Below are 23,484 nucleotides of genomic sequence, written 5' to 3'. Positions count from 1 at the left end.
AGGAGTAGAACAACTGAAACAAGTGGAGGATGATATTCCCATTACTCTGTATATCCTTTTAGCAATTTGCAGGTTAGGAACTTGTCATGGAGTTCAGCAATCTGTTGTGGCATTTTGATGATTTTCTTCTTTTAATTTGTGCAATCATTTTTGAATCTATTTGCATTTTTGTCATCCACAAAACACTATGCACTGTAGCAATGTGTTCTGCAGCTTCAATATCCATATTTCCTCAAAATCTTTTTCATTCACTTTGTATAGATTTACATTTAGCTTGCCTGAGTTTAATTTTACTTTTCTCTCTTCCCTCTCTTTCCTTCTCTCACTTGGACTCAAGTTTGCTTACTGAAGGATACCTTTTTATCTCTAGCATTCTTCTCTAGTTTCCCTTTTAACTGTCCTTGCATCATCTCTTGGGAGAGGGGTATTTGGTTTTGGTAATCATACATTTATGTTGAAGTTCTACTAAAATGTTTTCACATATGGCCAGGAAACCAGTAAAGATTTTTCTTTTTGGCCTTTGATTTTATCTTGGCATATATACTTATGTTATGGAGGTCTTCTTTCTGAAATTAAATGTTATCAGAATGGGCTTGTGGGATGCAGGTGTTGTTGTGACCAATATATTAAGGTGGAGTACAGTGTGGTCGTCCTTACAGGGGCTTTTTGATAGTTGCAGCTTGAATCAGTACTATGCATTGTTCAAAATAAATCAAGAGTAGCTTCTCAGCTTGTGCATTCTCTAATTGGTCCGTGAAGAAATCATTTATAATACGTAATAATATATTCTCTGTGTCATGTCTTTTTGTCCCAGCAAACTGTGTGCAGTTATGACTTTAGCTGAATATGACATAATCCTCTTCCCACTGGACCCTATCAAATTCAATGCACGCGGATTCTTATGCTCATGTAAGCATGTGTAGAATATTTTATTTCGCTGTCATTTTCATTATTTTGTCTCTTCTTTTGCTTGCTGAACACTGGTCAAGACCTCATCTGGGGACAAACTTGTTTCCTTTTTTTTTTTCCTTCTGTTATTAACACTGAAATAAGAGTGCCTCATGAATATTCAAGAATAAATGTTCATGATGCTCACAGGAAATGGAGGAATAGCTCAGTTCCCATTTTATAGATGAAGAAATAAGACACAGGTAAGACATTCACTTATTTTGATGTCAGTTTGTGGCACATGCAATCTGTTGGTGGTGGTTGTTTTTTTTAAAGAGTATTTATCACTGTGTAGGACTTAATATGTATCTGTGTCATTGTGAACAAGATTAGACCCCAATGGCTCAAACTAAGTCCTCAGAAAATGACATGTGTGCCAGCCCTGCCCTGCCCTCTCTCATGCAGAGTAACTCTGTGGAACATCAGCTGTGGGATCCAAATATTCTGGGTAGTTTCAAGCAACTTGAAAATATGAGACTATCCTTTTTCTCTTGAATCCTAGCCTTATTTGCTCCATTCATTTTGTCTTTTGTACTGCACAAGAGAGGGGTCCTGCAGCAGCAGTCTTTATTTTAAGGACCTGATCCTCCCCCCCAGCAGAACTGTCTCCTGTGCTTCATATGACCCTGTTAATGTCCAGTACTGCTTTCAGTGTGATCTTTCATTGTTTTCATGCAGGAGTTGCCTGCTTGCCTGTGCATTCACTATGCTTCATATCAATATTCATCCACGTTCACCATCAAATCCTTAGCATTTCCAGTTTACATGCATTTTTCAGTGCAAATCTAATTGATTTCCCTTTCTGTCTCTTGTCTTGCTGCCCCACACTCTCATCCTTCAGGCTTTCCTGGGTGTGCACCCGGCTAGCTACTTCAGATGGGCTTCTGAAGTAATGGCAGCACTTTCTCCTGCAGCTGAGAGTGAGTGCCTTGAAGGGATTGGCACCAAGTCCACGATGTGATTATTGTGACTAGAAGCACACGTTCTGCCTTCTTGCCTCACTTTCATAGGGATCCCAGTGTGCATCTGCAAGCAGTCCAGTTACGCAGCCCCTGTCCTGTACCCTGCTGCCATTCCAGATGGGTCTGAACTGGTCCGTCTCTGAGTCTTAGTGTCCTTGAACTAATTCTGTCTGTCCTGTGTGGTTTGGAGAAGAAAGAGAAGTCCTGCAGACCTGGTTCTCCACCAGTTCAAAATTTCACAGCAGAATAATACAGCTATACTATATTCCTGTCCTTCACAGGCAGTTGCTGATATTTACACTGGAGAAATTAGATGATGCATGTGGTCTAGTCCCTCTGGGACACTAAAATCCTCCATGATTTCAGCGTGCTGTCACTTTTGTTGACTGTATGTCGTGCGTGTCCTTCACCCAGCTAGTAACATAGAGTCTATGGAGTTGTGGCTTCCTTTTATTTTGCTTTCTACATTTCAAATAGGCTGTTTGGATGAAAGTCAATATGTGTTAAAAAGCTGCTAACTGACAAGCTATTGATTTGTATCCCCTATGTATTTCCTCAAAGACAAAGCATTTTTTCCTCACGTGCTGTGTGGATTTTTCTGCTTTTGACATTGGGGCGTGTCCGTTTGTCTCTTTAAAATGTCTCCATTTTAATGTATGAAGTATCTGGGTGACCAAACCAGAATATTGAAGCTCTCAAAAACACATCCTACAGGCTGACCAGAACAATAGTAAATCAAGCATGAGACTCTTCAGTCAGGTACAGCAGAGCTGAAGCCTGTTCTACATGCTTACTTTTATAAAAGAAGAGACTGTAAAGGTGCCTTGTTCTTTTAAGAAACTTAGATCCAACAAAAGCTCAGCTTTACAAAGCAAGAAGAAATTCCTAGAGTCCCAATCTGCAACAGCCATCAGCGCTCTCCTCTGTCTTTTTTTGGGTTGTATATCATGCATTAATACCTGCAGGAGTTCTAGAACATGCTAAATAAAATAAAATTAGGACCAAACTGTGCACCCCAAAACTGTGGTTAGCCTTAAAACTCTTAAGAAAAATATTTTTTCCTTTCCACAAATTTATTTGTAAAGGCTTGGAGAATATATCATGCTGCTTATGTAGTTAGAAAGTGGGTGAGTGAATGAATAACTGAATGAATATATGTGATAAATGAAACAATGAATGAGTGGGCAAGGGCAAGAGCGAAATGATGAACTGAGGATGAAGTGGGAGAGAGTGAAGGAGAGGGAGGAAGAAAGACATGGGGAAAATGAAATAAAAGGGAGGAATGAGTCAGGTGAGAGAGAAGGGCAGAAACAGAAAATAGAGTACTTAATTTAGGAAAAGATCAGAAAACAATGCTGGCAAAAGGCAAAGAGTGTTCTGACAAAAGGCAAAGAGTGTTCTTGGTGGGCCTGTGACAACATGGGTGAAAGGAGGCAAAAATAATTGGAATTGAGATAGCAATGATCTGGAAAAAAAAATACGAAAGTCAAAGGCTGACTTGGCAGGCTAGTAGGCCATGCTGAGAGACAAGTGAGAAGTAGTCAAAGGAAACCACTGGGCCACTGGCAGACACGGGTTAGTTCTAGCTGTGCCCCTGCTTTCCTTGTATGGCCATGGCCAGGTCAGCTAGTGCTCTTGGCTTTTGGTAGCCTGGGGATAATATTCTAGGGCTGCTCAGAGAATCAGTTAATGAAAGTGCAGGAAAAAAAAAAATCAATTTTATTATGAAGGTACTGTAAAAATAAGAAGCAGTAGCTTAGAACCAAATAATACTGCCCTCTGAGGAGGCATACTCCATCCTCACCTCTTTGCCTGCTGTGCAGTATGCTTTCTCACCTTCGAGAATTGAGATTTCTCCTTCATGGGAAGGAAACGGACAGAACCCAAAGCAGAGCTATGGATGCCTGAGGACCACATTTTGGGAATGATTGCACAAGAGTTGTTATTGCTAGTCAGCACATTTAGAAGTGACTGTTGCCAATACTGATGGTTTTAGAATATATAAATACCAGAATTAAATCAGGTTGATAATTTAAAAAGAGAAATAGGGATAAATAGTCGCTGCGTTCTTTGTTAGGGATTTATCCTTGTTCATTCATAGAAGGTTGTGATTCTAGTTCCTTATGTGTTAAGATGAAAAAATGTCCCTGAATCCTTGGATGTTTCATCTAGGAAGTATATAAACAAATCTAGTGCTTCATAATGCAAATCCAAGTAAAGAAAAGAGTCTTTGAGGGGGTGTGGGGTAATCAGTGTGCAAGTTTACTAATCTATTATATTTTAAATAGCTTTCTTTTATAGTAAAAATATATACAATTATAATTAGGCAAAGAAAGAAAGCTACAATCCAAGTTTAGTAATGCTTTTACTGATAGTATTGTGGTCTTTCTTTAAGTGGTGATATGCTTTGTCGCCTGAATCAAATAAGTAAGAAAATTACTTTTTCCAATCTCTAAAGCAATCACTTTTATAGCTTCATCTAGTAAATGAGCAGTCTACTCTCACATAATGAAGGGCAAAAAAACCATGGAATTTTTTTAAAACATTCTATCAAACTTTCTTGTACACTAGTTATCTTACAGACTCTACTGAGTCATCAAACTCACAAAACAGATTTATACTCAGAATATGCTATTTAGAGGAATGCTGAGTTTTGCTCAGGGGAAAGAATTGAACTGATCATCAGTGCTGTCATTATTCAAAGCTTTATTCAAAATAATCTACGACGATTGATATGAAATACCTTAAATAGCTCGAAAAGAAGTAAAAATTTGATTGAAAAATATTGATGTCAGAGTCAAGTCAGTGCAAAATGTGAGGATTTCTCTCATGTTTGCTGCATCAGGGAACAAAACCCATTAAAAGAGGCATGAAATGTTTGCTACTTTCAATAAAATTATTAGAGGGCAAGGAAAAACTGTTTGGATCTTTTAAAGTTACAATAGATTCTTGTGCACAGCACAGACTCAATTTTTTTTTTTTTTTTTAATTTTACATAGTCTAACATTGGAGTACTAAACTTTGTCCCAAACAGTAAGGGTTTCTACAGCAGATATGCTACAAAAATCACTGACTTCAGAGGCCAAACCCGGTGGGAAAGTGTAGAGTTGAAGCATGTCTGCTTTCCTGAACTGTTCCATATAATGAACTGTAGTGTTGGCTGCTTGCATTTGTGGGGTACTTGCTTATCAAATACCTACTGTGTGGTAGTGTGTTCCAAGTATATGGTGACATGTATGTGTCTTTGTTAAGAACAGAATAGATGTTTGCTGCTGGAAAATGTAGAATGTAAAATTCTACAGTAAAAATTAAAAATCATAAATAAAAAGACAAGTACCTATCACAGGTTTTAAGAAAAAGTGGGAAGAAGGGAAAGAACTATTACAGTGCAAATAATAAAAACCCATGGGGTAACATAGTTAATTTACTTTTAAAATTAATGTTATCATATATTCTTCATTAGGGAAAGGGGTATCAGACTTCAAATCCTGTTTCTAAATACTGGGTGGGTTTTTTTAACATGGGCTGCACTGTATTTTGTGGTTTTCCTCATGGAATCTCAGTGCTTTACAGATTTATGGAAGCACTCTGTCTTGTGGGTGAAAATGAGAAAGCCACAAGTTTGCTCTGGAAACTGGATTTCCATCTTTGGACAGATCAGAGGTCTGTAGTCATACAAGTTTCTCCCTTGTTTGCAGTCTAAAATTCTGTGCATAGGTTAATTAAACATGCACACACATGATTAATCAGGTGAAGTACCTGCTATTCGCAGGGAAGCTCAAATAGAGCGTGCCTGTGCCGTATCTATTCTGTGGGTAAAGAGGAGACCTCTTATCTCTATGCGGTTGTATTTGTCAAGCTTCGCCCACCTGGCATTAAGATGGACCTTTGACTTTTTGTCAGTGAATCAGAAATTATGTTTAGCTGGATGGGTTAAGTATTACAAAGAAATATTGTCAGGCCTCTCTCTCCTGTGACGTGGCATGGGAAGCATTTTGGTTATATGTCTGTTTTTTCTGCTGAGTAAATCAGAAAGGCCAAGCGGGCAGCGCAAAATGCATTCACATGGGCAAGAACCATAACGCTCTTACGCTAAACTCTGTGTACATCAGAGTACTTAGCTGGGAAATTGGTATTTTGATTACTTGGACTAGCAGCAAAGGCCAACATTTGACATCTTTGAAGCCACCGTAAGGGCGTATTTAAATAAATGTTACCTTGGGAACTAACTAGCTCCCAAGATGTCACTGAAGTTAAACAAGCAGTTGAAAGAAATTAATTCTGACCTTTCCTTTGTTCTCAAGAATCTGCCATCCTGCGTCAAGTGAGCAAACTCCGCACACACGAGGATCCCAACGGATCTTCTCTGGATCTTTTGTGTCGCTATGGACCTCTGTGTAAGTGCGTGGGAAATGTCATCCCAAGCAAATGCCAGCATTGCCCTCCTATCTGCTTTATTTGCACGAGGCGAATGGTTATGCAAGATAAAAAGCAAACAAGTGCTGGTGCTTGCCACCTTGAATTTCTCAGAGGCCTGATTTTGAGAGGAACAGAGGCTGTGATTACGTGGGCGTACCTTCAAAGGGCAGCACTGGCATAAGTGGTTCCTGCGTCTTGTTGCACCCAGTCACAAGCCACTTCTTCCCACACTTGCTCTGGGCCTTCAGTTGTGCCAGAAAAATTGTTTACAGCCGTGTGGTGAGCTGGACTAGTGAATTGTTCTTCACCTAATCATTTTATTTTTATTTATTTTTAACCTGAATCCATTTTCTGATCCAGTTCATTCCTTGGACCCAGAAAAAGCTATTTGGGCACAGCTGAGGAGGGGGTGGAGGGAATGAGAAGGGTTGCTGAAAATAAGATCTGTTCATGCCACTATTCCTGGATTGTTTGGGTTTTTTTATTTTAACCATGGCAGTTGTAATTCTGCAATACTTTGTTTTCAGACAGAGTGCTGGGTTTTGTAATGCTCATTTCTCACTACTTCTTTTTCCTTCCTGCTCTTTCCTGTACCCCCCCTCAGCTCTTGGCTGCTATGTGGATAGAGCAGTTTCTGGGGCTGTGCTGGCTCACAGAACCTATTTTAATCCACTGAATGAGTGAAAAACAAAGTGAAAAAACACTGGTGAGTGTAGAGGATATTTTTTGCTCCCCAATTGTGCAGGACCGAGCCTGACAACGTTACAGTCTGCTGGGGAGGGAAGGGAACCAGGCGCGAAGCTGGCTCAGAGCCTGGAGAGGGGGCTGGGAAGTCAGCCAGCAGCGACGGAGACCTCTCTTCTCACACCCGCAACTCTGCAGGGAGATCCTTGACTGCAGCCCGTCTGCTCAGGGAAGCTCTTTCTTAGCAGCCTTTCCTCCAAGCTCCAGCCAGGCACCGGCACGGGAGCCGGCTGGGGAGCGAGCCAGTGGAAATGAGTGGTGATGGCGCACAGGGGGCAGAGAGTGTTTTCTGCGTGTTTTCCCCAAACCACCCACGCCGCAGCCCTGAGCGCATGGGCCCGTCCATTGCAATTCCGGTGGCTCCTGCAGGTGCTCCTATCTCTCCAGAGACAAACCGAGAGGGGCCTATGGAGCTACAGTCAGAGATTCCTTTCCTGTGCACTGATTCCCTCAAACTTATCTTTGTATTAGTGACCTCAGATGGTGTAACATAAAGCAGTAAGCATTACAGTAATTTGTCATGAAAATATCTCCATCAGAAACAGCCTTATTTTACTACAGGTGGCATTAAGTTTGGGGGCCGATGTTTTGAGAAGCTGCATGTGCACATAGTTTATGGTTGATTGTCCACTGGGAGTGAGTGGGTATTTCATTCCGAAAGAAGGTACGTTTGTCATGCAGGTAGATCGAGTGCTATGGTTTAAGGCAGGCTAAGATGGTGTGAACAGAAGTTGTAATGTGAAGGCTTTATGGGGATTGCTTGGGCTTGTACTAGAACGTAATTTATTTCTATTTCTTTTTTTGTGTGGCAGTTGTATATGGAGCTGCTAAAGAAAATGCAGCCAGGTTTTTATTGTATACTTTTTTTTTTTTTTTTCCAAATTACTCTGGGCTTGGACTGATGGATAGCATATAACCCCAGAGTGCATCCCATTCAGTCCTGGTAGTTTTTAAAAAGTGGGGAGAGGGAGCAGAGGGCAATGTAAACAATATAGCTGATTCAAAGTTAAGGTATTACCATCAGAGGTTTCCCTAAAAGTCCTCGAGTGCTCTCTCTTTAAAATAAGCCTGAATCATTAATCCTTCTGGGGCCAGGCAAACTTTAAATTGCATTTCAAATCCAATACTCCATGAAGAACACAGAAATAGTGAATAGTCTAGTTTGTCTTTTAATCATTCAGAGACGTAGTAAAAATAACTTTGTTGTCAAGTCGTGCATTCCTCTGCTTTTGTGCTTGTCCTCCTCTGAGTGCTGGCAGGTCACGCTAATGGTGCTCCTGGAACAACTCCAGACTTTTTGCAATCAGTCGAGAAAAAAGCATGAAAATTCCTGGGGAGATGATCCTCTGCCTGGGTCACTTGTGTCTGCTCAACATGAGACAGCTCCTCCGCCACTTGTGAGCAGGGTATCGAAAGCTCTGGATTTTTGTCTTGGTGGAACAAAAATTATTCTTATTCATGGGTGTATTTTGTGCTGAGGCTTGTAATTGTAAGCAAAAAATAAAATGAAAGTGTCTGTTGCAAAATGTAGGGAAGGAGACATTCACTTTCTATATTTATATGTGTACACATCCATATCCTGGTAAGCAAACTGTATTTTAAAAAATACTTTTGGGACCTAGGGGTAATAAAGGATCTTACGTTGATCTTTCTGAGTTAGCATATGCTGATTAACTGGATCTGTACTAATCTGAAAACTCAGTTTAGCTGAAAGAGTACAGCAGGTCTATGGCACGGTGGCAAGTGCCGTGGGTGCTGCCTCCCACCCATGTGGTCACCTCCCAGAGAGGCTGTGCAAGGTGCGGTGCTGGATGCTCCAGCACCAGCTGTGCTCAAGGGTACGTGCACTTCTGACCTCTGGGGTTCGTGGTATGGACTAGTTAAGTCTTCTCTTGACTCTGGCTTGAGGCCACCCTCCAAAAGGTTTAGATCAAAACATGTATCTTAGTGTGCCAAGTGACTGTCAGCCATGGGGTGAAGCAAAGAGGCCATTCTCAGGCTCCTTTTTAAAGTTCTCATTACTCAGAGTATTTGCTTGGGAATACACAGAATTATGAGAGGGGAAAAAGAGAGTGTTGTAAGCAAAGGGTATGGACATGGTGATGAGGAGAGTGAAGGGATGGCAAGAATAGGGTAAGCAGAGGAGAACAGCTGTCCCTACTGTGGCTAAGGTTGGTGGTGACGTGGGGAATGGTGACTGGACAACGCGCAGTGGGTTGGATGTGGTGGAGAAGCATTTGTTAGGTTCAAACTGCAAATATACAAGACCTGTAAGCAGTGTTGCTTTCACTGCCAAACTCACTTCCTATACTAGCACTTCCTTGCATCCTGCTGTCCCTTCTCCTTTGCAATCCCTCTACAACTTCCCCACTCCCCCATCCTGCCAACAGCCCTGTGTAGCTCCCCCTGCCCCAAGGTGCTCCCCCCTCCATCGCCTACTGTGCCTCTGCAGCCTGCGCTTGACAAGCTCTGTTTTTCCAAAATGGGGGAAGGAGAGGCATTTAAAAGCCGCTGTTCAGCTCCTTCACCTTTACAACTCTCCTGCTCCTAGCAGGGGGTAGCAGAGGCCAGTCTGGCTCCACAACCCTTTCTCCTGGTGCTCTGCACGATGCACAGTCCCAACGTATGCCACCAGATCATGTATCTCTGTTTCCCTCTAACCTCTTTTCTGCTGCAGCACTGTTTTCTGCTGTCAGGGCTAATGAGGTCAGGGCTCCTGGTGCTTTTCTCATCCTTGCTCTGCCTGTTGTGAATCACCCACCACTGTTGCTGCAACTTCCTGGATACCTCTGTCTGGCAGTCCGCTCGATCCTTAAGTCCTCCCCCTTTCCCATTTTTCTTTCTCTCTGGTTTTAAAAACACTATAGTAAAAGTAAGAGAGTTGTGAAGACAGAAGGCCAATTTTAGCTGTGGTACAAGCAAATGCAGCTTCTGTTCCTTGGGCGTTATGTTTGATAACTCCAGAGTGAGTTTAGCCTATAACTGGTGCTGTTGGAAACTGTTGGAGGCAGAATTTGCATGTTTGCTTTCAAGGCAGCTGTGATAATAGCAGCCTAAACAGTTGCTCTTTCTGGGTCTTTAAAAAAATGATTTACCATATATCCACCAGCAAGGTGATTTGGCTCAGTGATGTTGCTTCTGTACCAGGGAAACCTGGTAATATCCTCGACTGCTCACAGGCATTGGATCTAAAGCCTCCTGACGCACCTTCTCTAGACTGTCTCATAAACCTGGACCTGGAGGCCAAGTGGCAGGCCTGTGAGCCCCGGCCTGCTGCAGTCTCCCATGAAGAAGGGTTTCCCAGTTTTTGTAGCTGCCTGGTGACCTTGCTTGAGCAGCAGTAAAATCCACAGCTAGCATATGCTGCAACACAGGTGTGCCAAGATGCTCTTCTCGATGAGGGTTTTTCATGAGAGTGTATCATAGAATCGTAGAACCATAGAATCGCTGAGGTTGGAAGGGACCTTTAAGATCACCAAGTCCAACCATTAACCTACCCTGACAAAACCACTTCTAAAACATGTCCTCAAGTACCGCATCTACCCTTTTTTTAAACACCTCCAGGGATGGCGAATCCACCACCTCCCTGGGCAACCTATTCCAATGTTTGATAACCTTTACAGTGAAAAAATGTTTCCTAATATCCAATCTAAACCTCCCCTGACATAACTTGAACCCATTTGCTCTCGTCCTATCACTTTTCACCAGGGAGAAGAGGTCAGCCCTCACCTCTCTATAATCTCCTTTCAGGTAGTTGTAGACAGTGATAAGGTCTCCCCTCAGCCTCCTCTTTTCTGGGCTAAACAACCCCGGTTCCCTCAGTCGTTCCTCATAAGACTTGTCCTGCAGACCCCTTACCAGCTTTGTAGCCCTTCTCTGGACGTGCTCCAACACCCCAAAGTCCTTCTTGTAGTGAGGGGCCTACCAGGGAAACCTGGTAATATCCTCGACTGCTCACAGGCATTGGATCTAAAGCCTCCTGACGCACCTTCTCTAGACTGTCTCATAAACCTGGACCTGGAGGCCAAGTGGCAGGCCTGTGAGCCCCGGCCTGCTGCAGTCTCCCATGAAGAAGGGTTTCCCAGTTTTTGTAGCTGCCTGGTGACCTTGCTTGAGCAGCAGTAAAATCCACAGCTAGCATATGCTGCAACACAGGTGTGCCAAGATGCTCTTCTCGATGAGGGTTTTTCATGAGAGTGTATCATAGAATCGTAGAACCATAGAATCGCTGAGGTTGGAAGGGACCTTTAAGATCACCAAGTCCAACCATTAACCTACCCTGACAAAACCACTTCTAAAACATGTCCTCAAGTACCGCATCTACCCTTTTTTTAAACACCTCCAGGGATGGCGAATCCACCACCTCCCTGGGCAACCTATTCCAATGTTTGATAACCTTTACAGTGAAAAAATGTTTCCTAATATCCAATCTAAACCTCCCCTGACATAACTTGAACCCATTTGCTCTCGTCCTATCACTTTTCACCAGGGAGAAGAGGTCAGCCCTCACCTCTCTATAATCTCCTTTCAGGTAGTTGTAGACAGTGATAAGGTCTCCCCTCAGCCTCCTCTTTTCTGGGCTAAACAACCCCGGTTCCCTCAGTCGTTCCTCATAAGACTTGTCCTGCAGACCCCTTACCAGCTTTGTAGCCCTTCTCTGGACGTGCTCCAACACCCCAAAGTCCTTCTTGTAGTGAGGGGCCCAAAATTGAACACAGTACTCGAGGTAGTCTCCTGCTAACAGCTTAGCATTTTGACTCAAATAGGTAGAAAAGGCCCTAGCCTTAAGCTCCTGTTCTTGAAGTCAAGCTTGCCCTGTAGCCTTCATGACATCGTTAGTGGAGTTTCTGAGAGCAGGCAGCTAGACCAAATAGGACAGTGCAATACTAGAAACGATAAATGGCACTTGCTTGTGCCATCCTCCTTCTTTGGGATTACTTTGGGAATTGGGTTTCTTTTGGAAATGGGTGAAAAGTCAGTCTTTTTGCAGTACTACTAATGTCTTCTATTTTCTTCCTCCATTATGAGACAAAGCAAGAGGCTAAGTGGCAGCCTGGCACCTCCCAGGGGCTGTGTTCCCATCACATGGAGAAGGTCCAGGCTCTCGAGGGCAGGGTCCCCTCTGAGCATCCCAGGCTGCATCTCTCCACCCTTACACAGAATGCAAAACCTCCCCACCGAGAAGAAAAACAACTCAGAGAAATGTCTGTTACTTAAAGTGTATTTTGATCCCTACAGTGGTCTTTTTTGCCTGTGAAGAGAGGGCAATCTCACCCAGCCTTTAGAATTTTATGGGACAGGAAAATCCACTAGAGTTTTAAGTGACAGCGCTGGTTTTCTTTAAGATCTCACACTGCAGTTTAATCTTCAGTGAAACAAAATTGGTAGATTTATGTTTTAAGAGTCTGGCATCTATATTAGCAATCAAGCCTACAAATTGTGCCTTCTGGTTGAACTCAGTAGACCCGCAGCTTTGTGTAATTGAGACTGCAGCATGATAAAGAGTTCTGTTACAGCTTCACATATTGATCAGTCCAATTTAATTTCCTCATGGGAGCTGGACCACGCTAGGGATGATGGATTGTGTTGAAGGCCCGATAAGCCCATTTTAACAAAACATCTCAAGGGCTTGTGGAACAGAGGCAATTATCAATACTGATGCATGTTTCCTTTCATCAAAAGTTAAGCGCTCATTAATAGGCTGCACAGCAGCTGCTGTTTCCAACACATGACTTTTGTTTAATTAATGTGGAGATACTTTTTCCTCAAGCTTTATGAGTTGGCTGTTTCCAGAAGGAAACGAAATTGGGTTCCAGATTTTGATTTTAATGGAATGTGTGATAGCAATATCTCCTGCACTGCCGTATTCACTGCTTTGGTAGTTGAAGCCTGGGTTATATTTTAGAGTGATAGTCCCATCCCACTACTTATGCCCATCACCCACGCCTACAAATCCTGGTGGTTTACAACTTTTGAATTTTGTGTCAGGTTACTGACAATGTCTGTTATTTTTAACATTAGTATTACTGGTTAAATGGTCTGCTGTTGCGAGTTTGGCAATCAGCATTTTTGATCGGCATTGGATATTTCAAAAATGTTTTTAAGCTCTGTTTATTTTGGGCACTCAGTTATGAGAAGGAAGCTCATTCTTGTTTCCAACTGTTTTACCTTTCCTTTACAATAATCTAACATTTCATTTATAACCTATTTGATGTAGGTGTGTTGTGGGTGTTAAATTCATACTGCTATTTAATGTTGCAAATTGGATGTATGGAAAGAAAAGATGATCAAGGCAAACTGCTATGTTAAATTTGATTTTAAACACAGTTTCCAGATAAGCAGCTAGAAGTTTAGCACCTTACAGAATTGTTTTCCTTAGCTAGTAGGAGGAATTGCTTTTGTTTGGTTTATTCATCAGAAAACCATTTAACACCTGCTATAGTGTTTTCTGATTTCTTTTCCATTTCACGCACATTATCTCATTAATTAGCACAGTTCTGTTCATTAATGCATGGATTGCAAGTCTGCAGCAACACTTTCCAAGGAAAATTGGAAAATACCTTCTAAGCATAGACGAATGTGGATAGGTGATACCTAGAAAAAAGTGAAATGGTAGCCGGGTTGCAGCAAATGTAATTGTACAACAAACCAAATTCTGTAACTTGCTCAAAATCATATGTTGCATGTTTGGTGCTTCATGAAAAGTGGCACCTTACCTGATTTTTCTTCTTTTCTTGATGTCTGAATTTCTAGAATCACTTGATTAAGTGAGAATTACAGTTCTCATAATAAAAAAGAAGTATTTAGACTGGTAACTGTTGCTTAAAATTGCAAGTCAAGTGTTTCTTAGGAGGTCAAAAATAGGAAGTTAGATGAAAAGAAATATATTTTAGTTCTCTAGGTACCCTGGAATTTTTTTGAAGTTGTGATTCATATCCAGCCATTACTGGAATTCATGAAGATCCCATGGGAATTGTGAAGATCCCATGAATGTTTAATGGGAGATGGCTGGTACCGTTACTGCCCTCCAGGCTGCTCTTTACTGTCACTTAGCTTCCCCAGTTACTGTCATGACTAAAATGAGAAGATAAGTGGGTTTCTTTAAATCACCTTCAGCAATGATTAATTCAGATTAGTCACCGAATCTCACAAACACTAGAGCACTGAAGGAACAATTATGATGTGAGAAATCCCCTAAACTCACGTAAATTAAGTATATTCTGGATTTATTCCTGCAAACATACAGATGGGGCCAATTCAGACTTTCCTACTGATGTGATAGAGCCAACATGCTTTTACCAGACAAGTAGCTCTTTTGATTTCAGTGGCCTATAATTCATATTAAAACTGTGCTATTCAAAGTGGTAGGTTGAATGTCACAGATTAGCAGGATTAAGAGCATTTTCAGCATACCTTAGGCCTTTGCTTACTTCTTCACTCCTTAAGTCTCCACCTGTGTTCTCTTGTCGGGGTCTGTTCCGTGTGAGAACCCACCGTGGGCTCCCTGCTCAAACCATTGCCCAGCGCAAAAGAGCAGAGTCTGCTTTTCCAGAAGGGGTTGTAACTGGGTTTCTATTTTAAAGGTCATTATTGTAATATGTAGCAGGTTTGAGTTATGGAATAGACCTTTAAAAATAAACTGGGTTTAGAAACATACAGTGCTGGAAAAAAATAGCAATTATTTGATTCTAAAATGGAAGAGAATTAAGTAAACTGTAGAATGCATTGGAATGTTCCCTATACCTGCTTTTCAGGAACGTATGTTAATTAAGGTCTTAAAAAGCGGGACAGTAACGCTGTTTATCATTGATTTTAAACATTAATGATACGTTTAATTACATTTCTCACTAGTTTTGGAAGCCGAGGCCCTGAAATGTGTAGTTGTTTCTTTTTTTAATAGTGTAAATTATGTTATTTTTAAACAATGCTATTTATTATTTTATCCTTAAATCTTTAGGTGCTGAAGTGTTGTATATGAACATGTCAGCGTATAACGAAGGCCGGCTTCAGTCATCCTTCTGGATTGTTGATAAACAGCACGTGTACATTGGAAGTGCCAGCCTAGACTGGAGATCGTTGGGACAGGTAATTTAATTGGAAAAGACATCCTATACCCATTGAAGGTATAATGAGGAAAAAAAAAGTAATGTTTTGAGGCCAGTAAGTAGTGATGGATAGCTTTCTTTTCCCCGTAGTTTGCTGGCAGAAGTGCCAGCATCAAAAACTGTACTGCCACAGTTTTGATGACTCTTCTGTGTTTGGCAAAAGTATATTACTATAAATTTTACTTCTTTTTGTTGGAATAGCTATCCTCAACAGTTATGCTTTGAGTTAAATTTAAAAAAAAAAATTATTGCCTTTATTGATTTATGAGATGATTTTGTTGTTTGAAGATTTTAAGTTCTGGTTTAGTTATTTGAAAAAAAAACCAACACACCAACATGTGGGTGAACCTGTTGGAAAACAAACCACTGTGGAAACTCTGTGGTAATGTTGTGAGCATGACCAAGTCCCTCTCATCTGCCATTTAAATAAGGAAAGGCAAAATTTGGAGAGACTTCCAAATGAATAGTGGATATTATCCTGAAATACCCACCACCACTGGGGAGGGAGAGATTTATGCATACAGAAAGTCAAATAGCACAATGTTTTTGAATGTTGTATGTATTAGAGAGAATTCCACATTTTGATTCTTCATAAACAAGCAAGTTGAAGGATGTAAGCTAAGGCCTCTTTGCCAGCAGCCACTGCTGAGGACTCTCTACAGTCTATGACCATTTTGAAGAAGTAATTCATCAGTAATGGAGCTTATTTGCTTTCTTGTAGGTATCTGTAACTTTTTGTCTTTCTGCAACAGTCTCAGGATTATTAACGGCTGTAATGTTCGTTTTTGCTGCATACCACTGCTGTGTGAGGCAGCTGTTGGTCATCTTTAGGGAGTGGAACCTGTGCTTTTAGATCTCAGTAACTGGAATGCACGACAGAGGGGAAAAAGAAGCAGTCCTAGGTAGTTATTAGTTGCAGTAAAAAAGCTTACTTTCTAAATATGAGCAGAATCTCAGAAACACGTGAATAATTTTGAACATAGATTCCAATGATTTTGTAAAGAAGAAGGTGTGTGTTGGCTTTGTTGAAGTTTTTAAGGGTTTTTTTGAGCTACAAGGCTGCAAGTTGGAATAAAAGCAAATGTTAGTAAAGAAAGAGTGAAGTAAATACATTTGTGCTGTTCCTATGTGTATTAATTTATTTGAAAGGTAACTTTTTGAATGTTTAGAAAGGAATCTGGAAAACTGGTAGAAAAGAAGGCTATTGTTAGAAATCAGAGAAAGTCTTGGCTAAGAGGGTGTTGTATTTTCAGTCAATGTAAGAACATTTACTTTGGGCTTTTGGACAATTTAGAAATAAAATGTTTATACATTATCTGTGCATCATGAGCTAAATTGTTCGTATGTCATAAGCAAAATAGCTCTTCACAGAACTATTTCACTTATAAATAGTTTATGCTCTATTTTAGCTTTGAAGCCTCTTCTAATTGGAGTTTTGCGTACCAGTGAAAATAATAAATGTGAAGAAAAGAGGCACATCTACCCCACAGATTGTTATATTACGATATTTAATGATTGTGTTTATGACAGTCATCACAGATGCTACAATTCCTTATAGGCTTGGTCGTCTCATACTGAAGTAAATCTTAACTCTTGTAGTAAGCCTGTGTCAAACTTTGATGCTGGTTATTCGTGGGCCAGTGTTTCAAATGTGATTCCTTAATCTTAATTTTGTCACTTTATTTTCTGCATGCATGTGGAGATTTTTTTTTCATCTTTTCATATAATAGTATATTTTTATATGTGGTGATCAGATGAAGCCCAGAAGAATATTCGTGCACAGCAGGAAGAAATCTTTCTGAGTAGCAGTTAAAAAGAATCTTTCAGTTAGTTAAGAAATGTACACTGGGGTTTCAGAAGAGCCTAAGGAAATGAGAAGCGTGGCTCCTGTTGACATCAGATATGAGTATCCAATTCACTTACCCCAGAGTTACAGGTTAACTTGGCGACTGTCAAAGAGATCTGATATGCAGTCCTAAAATAACAATCTGGCTTTAACTTTTCATCTCACGTAAGAGGCAAAATTGGCACAGAGTTCTGTCATTTATTCTGAGTTCTTTCTTCGAGGAAAATGCTTTGCACACGCACAGGACCTAATCTTAAGCTGACTGTGAGCCGAGCCCTCACTGGGGAAACACACCTCCCATGGCTCCTCCTTGTCGGAGTCCCAGCGTAGCTGCAAATGAGGGATCAGGTCCTTCTTCTCTTCCCTCGAAGCAGCCTAAATGCGGCAGGACCGAGTTTAACTGGGAGATAGCGGAGCAGATAGTGCCAGGCCTGTCCAGTCCCATGCCCTTGCCCTCAGTGGGGTCGGGCTTCTGCAGTTTTGCAGCGGGAGGCAGGGAACTGGCTGCAGATGCCACTGCACGTTTCCTGTTACATCCTGGTTTACCTGCAGGGAAAGGACTGTGAAAAGGCAGACTGGGCCGTTGATTAGCCACATATGGTCTCCTTAAAAGCTCATCCGACTTTTAGAGTAACAGAACTTGTGGTTATTGAATCGGCAAGCCACTTTGGCCAGTATTACTATGTCTTGACAGTAAATCTCTGCTATTCTAGAAAAATATGGTATTTTAGCCTATCAAGCGCAGCAGTTGTCTTCTCACTGAAACAAAACACCCAGTGTGAGTCAGTCACCTTGTAGCTAACAATGTCTCGTTACTCAGCAGCACAGTTCCCGTGTAAATTATGTCAGTGCATCTCTCCAGTTTCGTATCTAATATCTAAAATGCAATGAAAAGCTTAAGATTTTAACTGTGCACTGTTGTCATATCTTTTCACATGCCTTCCCCTGTATTGTCTACATGCGTGTTTATTGCTTCCTCTGCACTGAACCTTTGCATACCTTTGGGCCAGCACGCTGCATAATTCATATAGGAGCACCTACCTGCTTGGCTGGCGTGGCGGTTGCACTGGAGTTGCAGCAGCTCTGTACAGTATTTCACCCTGGGCTATAGTCCCAGAGCCTTCCTACCTCTTGCCTGCTAGGGGCCTAAAGATGTAGAAACGCCTCTGTGACGTAGCAGTACAGGGCACCGAACATACAGCAGCTCAGCATGCTAGAGAATATTTATGCAAGGTTATTGGGGTAGACATAACTGGATTTTATTGCTATTTTGTCCCTTTGTCGGGGGATTAAAAAAAAAGTCTGTTAGCATCATTCTCCTCTTGGGAGCCTGAATCTAAAGCTGAAATAGTAATTTAACTTTTAACGGCTCATTAGAAAAGAACGTCAGGACTTAAATGTCTGAAGGTGTCAGCTTTGTTTTTACTATCATTGCGGAGAATTCTTCTCTACATATATAAGCTGGACACTAGAAATCAACCTCATATGAGACTTTCTGAGTTCTGTTGCCATTTTCTTGACTTGTCAGCACTGACAAGAAGCAATACTAATATTTCCATGAAAAGTAAATTTTCTGGATCAGGGAGAGATTTTTGAATGCTGCATATATTAGGTAAGGAATAACTTTTAAAGTTGCATATATCCTTGTGCCTTCGCTGTCAAAGTTTTAATACTTGCCAGAGTCTCAGCTTTGAAATTATGGGCAAGGCTGACAGCAGACTCTATTACCAAGTTTGATCATTACTTTTCAAGTAAAACTGTATTTCGGGTGGGTTGCAAGTTTTCCAAAACTGTAATCATTTTGCCTGAAATCATCCATGCCAGCTATCTGCTTTGGTCTGGAATCAAACCCACAGGCAAATGAAAAGTACTGTTTAGAGTCCCTGAAAAAATGATTTTACAAAGATTAGGTGGGTTTTTTTACATTCATAGTGAAATATTTTCATCTTTTCTTCAAACAGGTCTAGATTTTGTTTCAGGGATGTATCTTTTTCTGTTGTTATCAATATATGGCAAATATTGCCCAATTACATAACCTGTTGAAAATTCCGGGTTATGAGCAGCCAGGGTTTTACCACTTTCTTAGACAGGTACCACTTTCTTATATATAGTAAGCTGTGTAAAATTTTATTAGTGTAATAATCTTTCTACCAATCTAGTTTCTTTATGGTAAATTTTTGTAAACTGATAAAATGGTGCAAAAACTGTATAAACAAGTCTTTGATGTTTACCAGTTTGATGAAAGTCTTCTGGAGAGTTGGTCTCTTGTTCTTTGTGGTGCCATTTTGACTTCAAAATAGCATTGGGGTTGGGTACTAGAAGAGGAAAATTATGAGGATAAAATTTTAAATCACATTTTGAACTTCTCATGTCATATAGGAAATCTATGTGATCAGCTGTACAATTTCCATCTTCCATTTCACTGACATGCATTCGGTAGTGGATGCAATCAATTAATTATTTTCTCAGAGTTCCCAGGCTCTCACCTACTAAGTACTTAGTCTTGTAACCATTGAACAAGCCAAGCAATGTCTTTAGGCCATAGCTGTCCAACCTACTTAAGTATATATTTAAGATAACGATATGTTGAAGTGTATTTTTATTCAGCCAAATATGTGCATCTATGTTAAAATGTTTGCCTGAAAAAGGGCTCACTCAAACACGTCTAAAACTATGTACATATACTGATTATTTTTTGCCTGCGGTTTGAACTAGTAACAATCGAGGTGACCATGGTGCTGTATTCTAGTTACTACTTCCTTGGCCAGGGAGCTTATTAATGCACTTAAATAAAAGAAATTGGTTATATAAAAATGGTTATAACCCATAATATTAATGTGGAGCAAGAGCTAACAAGAATTGTCATGTATTTCTTTTGTTCCATGATTCCCTCCAGTAGTTTCAGCAAAGCTTGAAAATGCATTTAGCTCCTTAATTCTGTTAAAGAATGTGAGTTTTGCAGTACAGACAGAACCTTTAATCAGCTCAAGAAACACTTCTGGACCTCTTCATGCTAACAACGTTTTTGGAAAAGTTTTATTCACACATGAATAATTGAATCCAGTGGGCAAACAACTGTAATGGATTAGTTAAACCAATTCAGAAAAATACATTTATGTGCAACAAATAATCAGCCCTTGGAAAATTCTATTACTGAAAATTATTGAAACAAGTAAAATTAATCCGATTGTCTTCACTGGAAGTAGAATCACGCTGATATTAAATACTCTAGTAAGCAAAAAAAAAATAGCTGAAATCATGAATGCCAACAGGTAGCAGGTAGGTGGGTGCATGTGTGGGGGTTAGTGCCCAAATTTGAACGTTCAAGCTCTCAAGCATGCTGCTTGCTTGCTGTGATTGGTAGAGTCTGATTGTAAACACCTGGACTAAATGAAAGTGGCATGTCCAGGGTCCTCCACTTACTGAAGAGACATGAGACAGAGCCATCAGTTAGGCGGCAGCTCACACCTTGTGCTTATGCACGTAAACTGTTTGGGCTGGGGGAAAAGTAAGTCTCGGCATGCCAGAAAATAAGGGGTGCTGGAAAGAAGTGGTCTTGGAAAAAAGAAGGGGGCCTGAAAAGAAGGTTGTGAAGTTCCTGGCTGGAGGAAAGATCCTGAAAATGGGAGAGATCCTGGAGATCAGGGAGCTGTGAGGAGATGGAAGCCAGGAAATGCACCAGGGACTCTGTCTGGCGATGCCTGAGACAAGAAACGGTGAGCAGCCATGCAGCAATGACAGACCCGACTTTTCTGCCCAAGAATCCCCAGCCAGCAGCCATCTTCCTGCAGGGATGGAAGGTATGGATGGAAAGTATGAAAGATAATCAAGTAGTTGCAAAAGCCCTCATCTTGTTGGTTCTTAAAGAAACCCTAATATCCAGATCCACTGCAGGTAGTCACTTGCTCTGTCTTGCCTGTGACATCTTAAAGACATTATCTCAAAAGGTCATACTTAAATTTTGGGTCAGATGGTGTCGAGGGCAAGTTCCCAACCAGACATGATTTTCTCTCTTAGCTGTGTAGAAACTGCTAGCAGTTTTTCTTTTTAAGATGCCTCTTAAGTCCATATGTTTTCTGGCTTGTTCATTCTTATGATTGTTTTAAATTCAGACCACTTTTAGCTGAATGGCTGTAAGATGTAATTTTTTTTGAGGACCAAAAGACCCCAACCAAACTGTAAAATGTAATTTTTTTAAGGACAAAAAAGCAACCATATGAATTTGCTCTCATTTCCCCCCTTATTTTATGTCTCTGTTGGAGTCTTTGTGTGATTTGTGTTACCAATGCAAACTAAGACTTCAGAAAGGCATTTGATTTCTCTTCATCTTAAAAATCCATCAGGAGGAGGACTGGAAAAATAACACCTGATGTCTTCACCTATGTATTTATTTATGAAGACATATTAATTCTTGGTAAATTGGGCTTGGTGTTATGAGTAGAATTTTTTGACCTTGCTTCTTTCATGTAATGAGTTCAGGTAGTGTTCTGAATAGCAGAAGTTCATCTAATCATCTCTGTTGCAAAGGATCAATGATTTGTTCTTGCTGACTCTCAGCAGTGCCTTGGAGCACTTCTAAAGCTCCAAGTGTGACAGCTGAGTATCTGACAGGACTACTAAACAACAGTATTTCCTTTCAGGCAGTTTCCTCTCCATCCTCCTCCTACTCTCTTGTTGTCATAAGTTAGAAACTACTGATTTTATCTACATAATTTAAGGTAATTAGAAAATTAGATAAAATGTCCCAATGCTGTTTATCAGGTTGGAAACAGTGACCTGTTTTATCTGAGGAGTTAGGTTTTTGCTTGATGCACGTGAGATGTCAAATAAATATACAGGAGGGTTAAAATACTGGAGAAGGTAAGATGTGTGACAGCGTGTGAATGAGAAACCCTCTATGGACTACTTTTTTATTATTATGTAAAACGTACTTATGTCTCTTTAGAATTGACTCCTAGAGTACATGAAGGCTATAGCAATTCTGAATTATTGATTACACCTGAAGATAAGAAATAAGTTGCCCAATTCACTTACTCTGTTAATAATTCAGTTGGATCAACAGTCAAATTAGCTGTGTGAGATGTTAAGAGAGCTATGAGTATTCACTATTCAAAAAAGGTTTATTAAGCACCTGTAGATACACTAGATAAGCAAAGTTATGTTTTTTTTATTATAAACATGAATAATCTAGTGCATACTTACAGTGAAAGTATATTGGATGCTGATTTTTCTGAAATTAAGTACTCTATAGTTTTAGATGGGAGAAAAAACCCACAACCAAACAAAAAAAAAAGCACCAGCTGGTCAAAGTAGATATACTTTTTGTGTGTGTCAATTTTAAGTAAAAAGTGATGAGACAATATTTTATTTGGTTTAGTATGAATTAGTTTTTTGGACTCGGCTATAGGAAGGCTTGCAGCCGGATGGCTGCAGGAGCACTTGGAATGTTGCTGCGTGTCTTCCCTGTTACCACCAGAGGCAGGACAAAATTGGACTGAGAGATCCTGAGGGTTTCCACTCAGTTGGTTGGGCTCTTCTCCTTATAACACAGAAAAAATGGAGACAAAAGCAGCAGTTATAATTCTTCTCTACCACCTTCTCTTCCTCTTGCCTTCTGTGACAAATAGACTGATAAAACCTAACCTTTTTTTCTTCCTAATCTGAGATGACAAAAATTGGGAGACGAATATGGTATCTCAGCTATTGAGAGCTGCATCTAAAAGAACAGTTTTGGGTCAAATTGGGATTGTAGGAATATTGGAGGAGCAACCTTTTGATTGCTTGTGGGGGGTAAAATCAATTGGAAGCAATCCATGTCGTTCTTTACTCAGAAGTTTCATCCCACTTATATTGAGGAGACTCATGTGGAGGAGTCACAACTCGAAAGTAGCACTTAGGGAGGGACAAAATTTATTCTGGGATTATTCCTTCTTCTCTTGATCTCTGTTTCTGGGGCTACAGATCCAAATCAAAACTCAAAATTTAGGAAGCTCTGGAACATTGCCGGGAGCAAATGCAACCCATGCTTCTTATGTAGTTTGCATTTATTTGTGTGATCAAAATTGTCCTCCCATAAAAACAATGTGTAATAAATACTGGATTTCTATATACCTCAAGCTACATCGTGATGATCTCATTTGCTTCCAGTCTCCCCAAAATCTTGCTATCATGGAGCCACTTCTCCAAACTGATTACTGAGACAAGATCTGCACATTTGCAATTTCTGTTAAAGACAGTTGCATCCTATCTTTACAGAACTGCATAGAGCAAAAAGCACGCTATAATCAGTCAGTCATTTTTTTGAACTTTCATCTAAATGAGTCTCTTGAAGTTATGTAATGGTGCATCTGGTCCTTTTGAGATAAGATACTTTGTCTGACAGTTAGTGGAATTACATCTTTTCACTCAAGCAAAAGTTATATTGAGAGTTTCCATTTGATCTAATGTTCTTCTAGTATGA

At 40.4% G+C, this 23,484-nt stretch overlaps 1 protein-coding gene across 2 annotated transcripts in view; it reads left to right on the top strand.

Annotated features, from left to right (window-relative positions):
- The window catches only part of PLD5 (phospholipase D family, member 5), a 185,038-nt gene that overhangs the window by 133,464 nt on the left and 28,090 nt on the right, over positions 1-23,484 (top strand). For both annotated transcript variants that reach the window (XM_009893639.1, XM_009893640.1), the window contains one exon: positions 15,031-15,158. In XM_009893639.1, coding sequence (XP_009891941.1) covers positions 15,031-15,158 — 128 coding nt within the window. The remainder of the gene's footprint in view (positions 1-15,030; positions 15,159-23,484) is intronic.

The sequence above is a fragment of the Charadrius vociferus genome, unplaced genomic scaffold (genome assembly GCF_000708025.1).
Source record: "Charadrius vociferus isolate BGI_N301 unplaced genomic scaffold, ASM70802v2 scaffold309, whole genome shotgun sequence".
NCBI classification, from domain to species: domain Eukaryota; kingdom Metazoa; phylum Chordata; class Aves; order Charadriiformes; family Charadriidae; genus Charadrius; species Charadrius vociferus.
The sequence above is the reverse complement of the archived record's forward strand: the minus strand, read 5'-3'. Positions and strand labels throughout refer to the sequence as shown.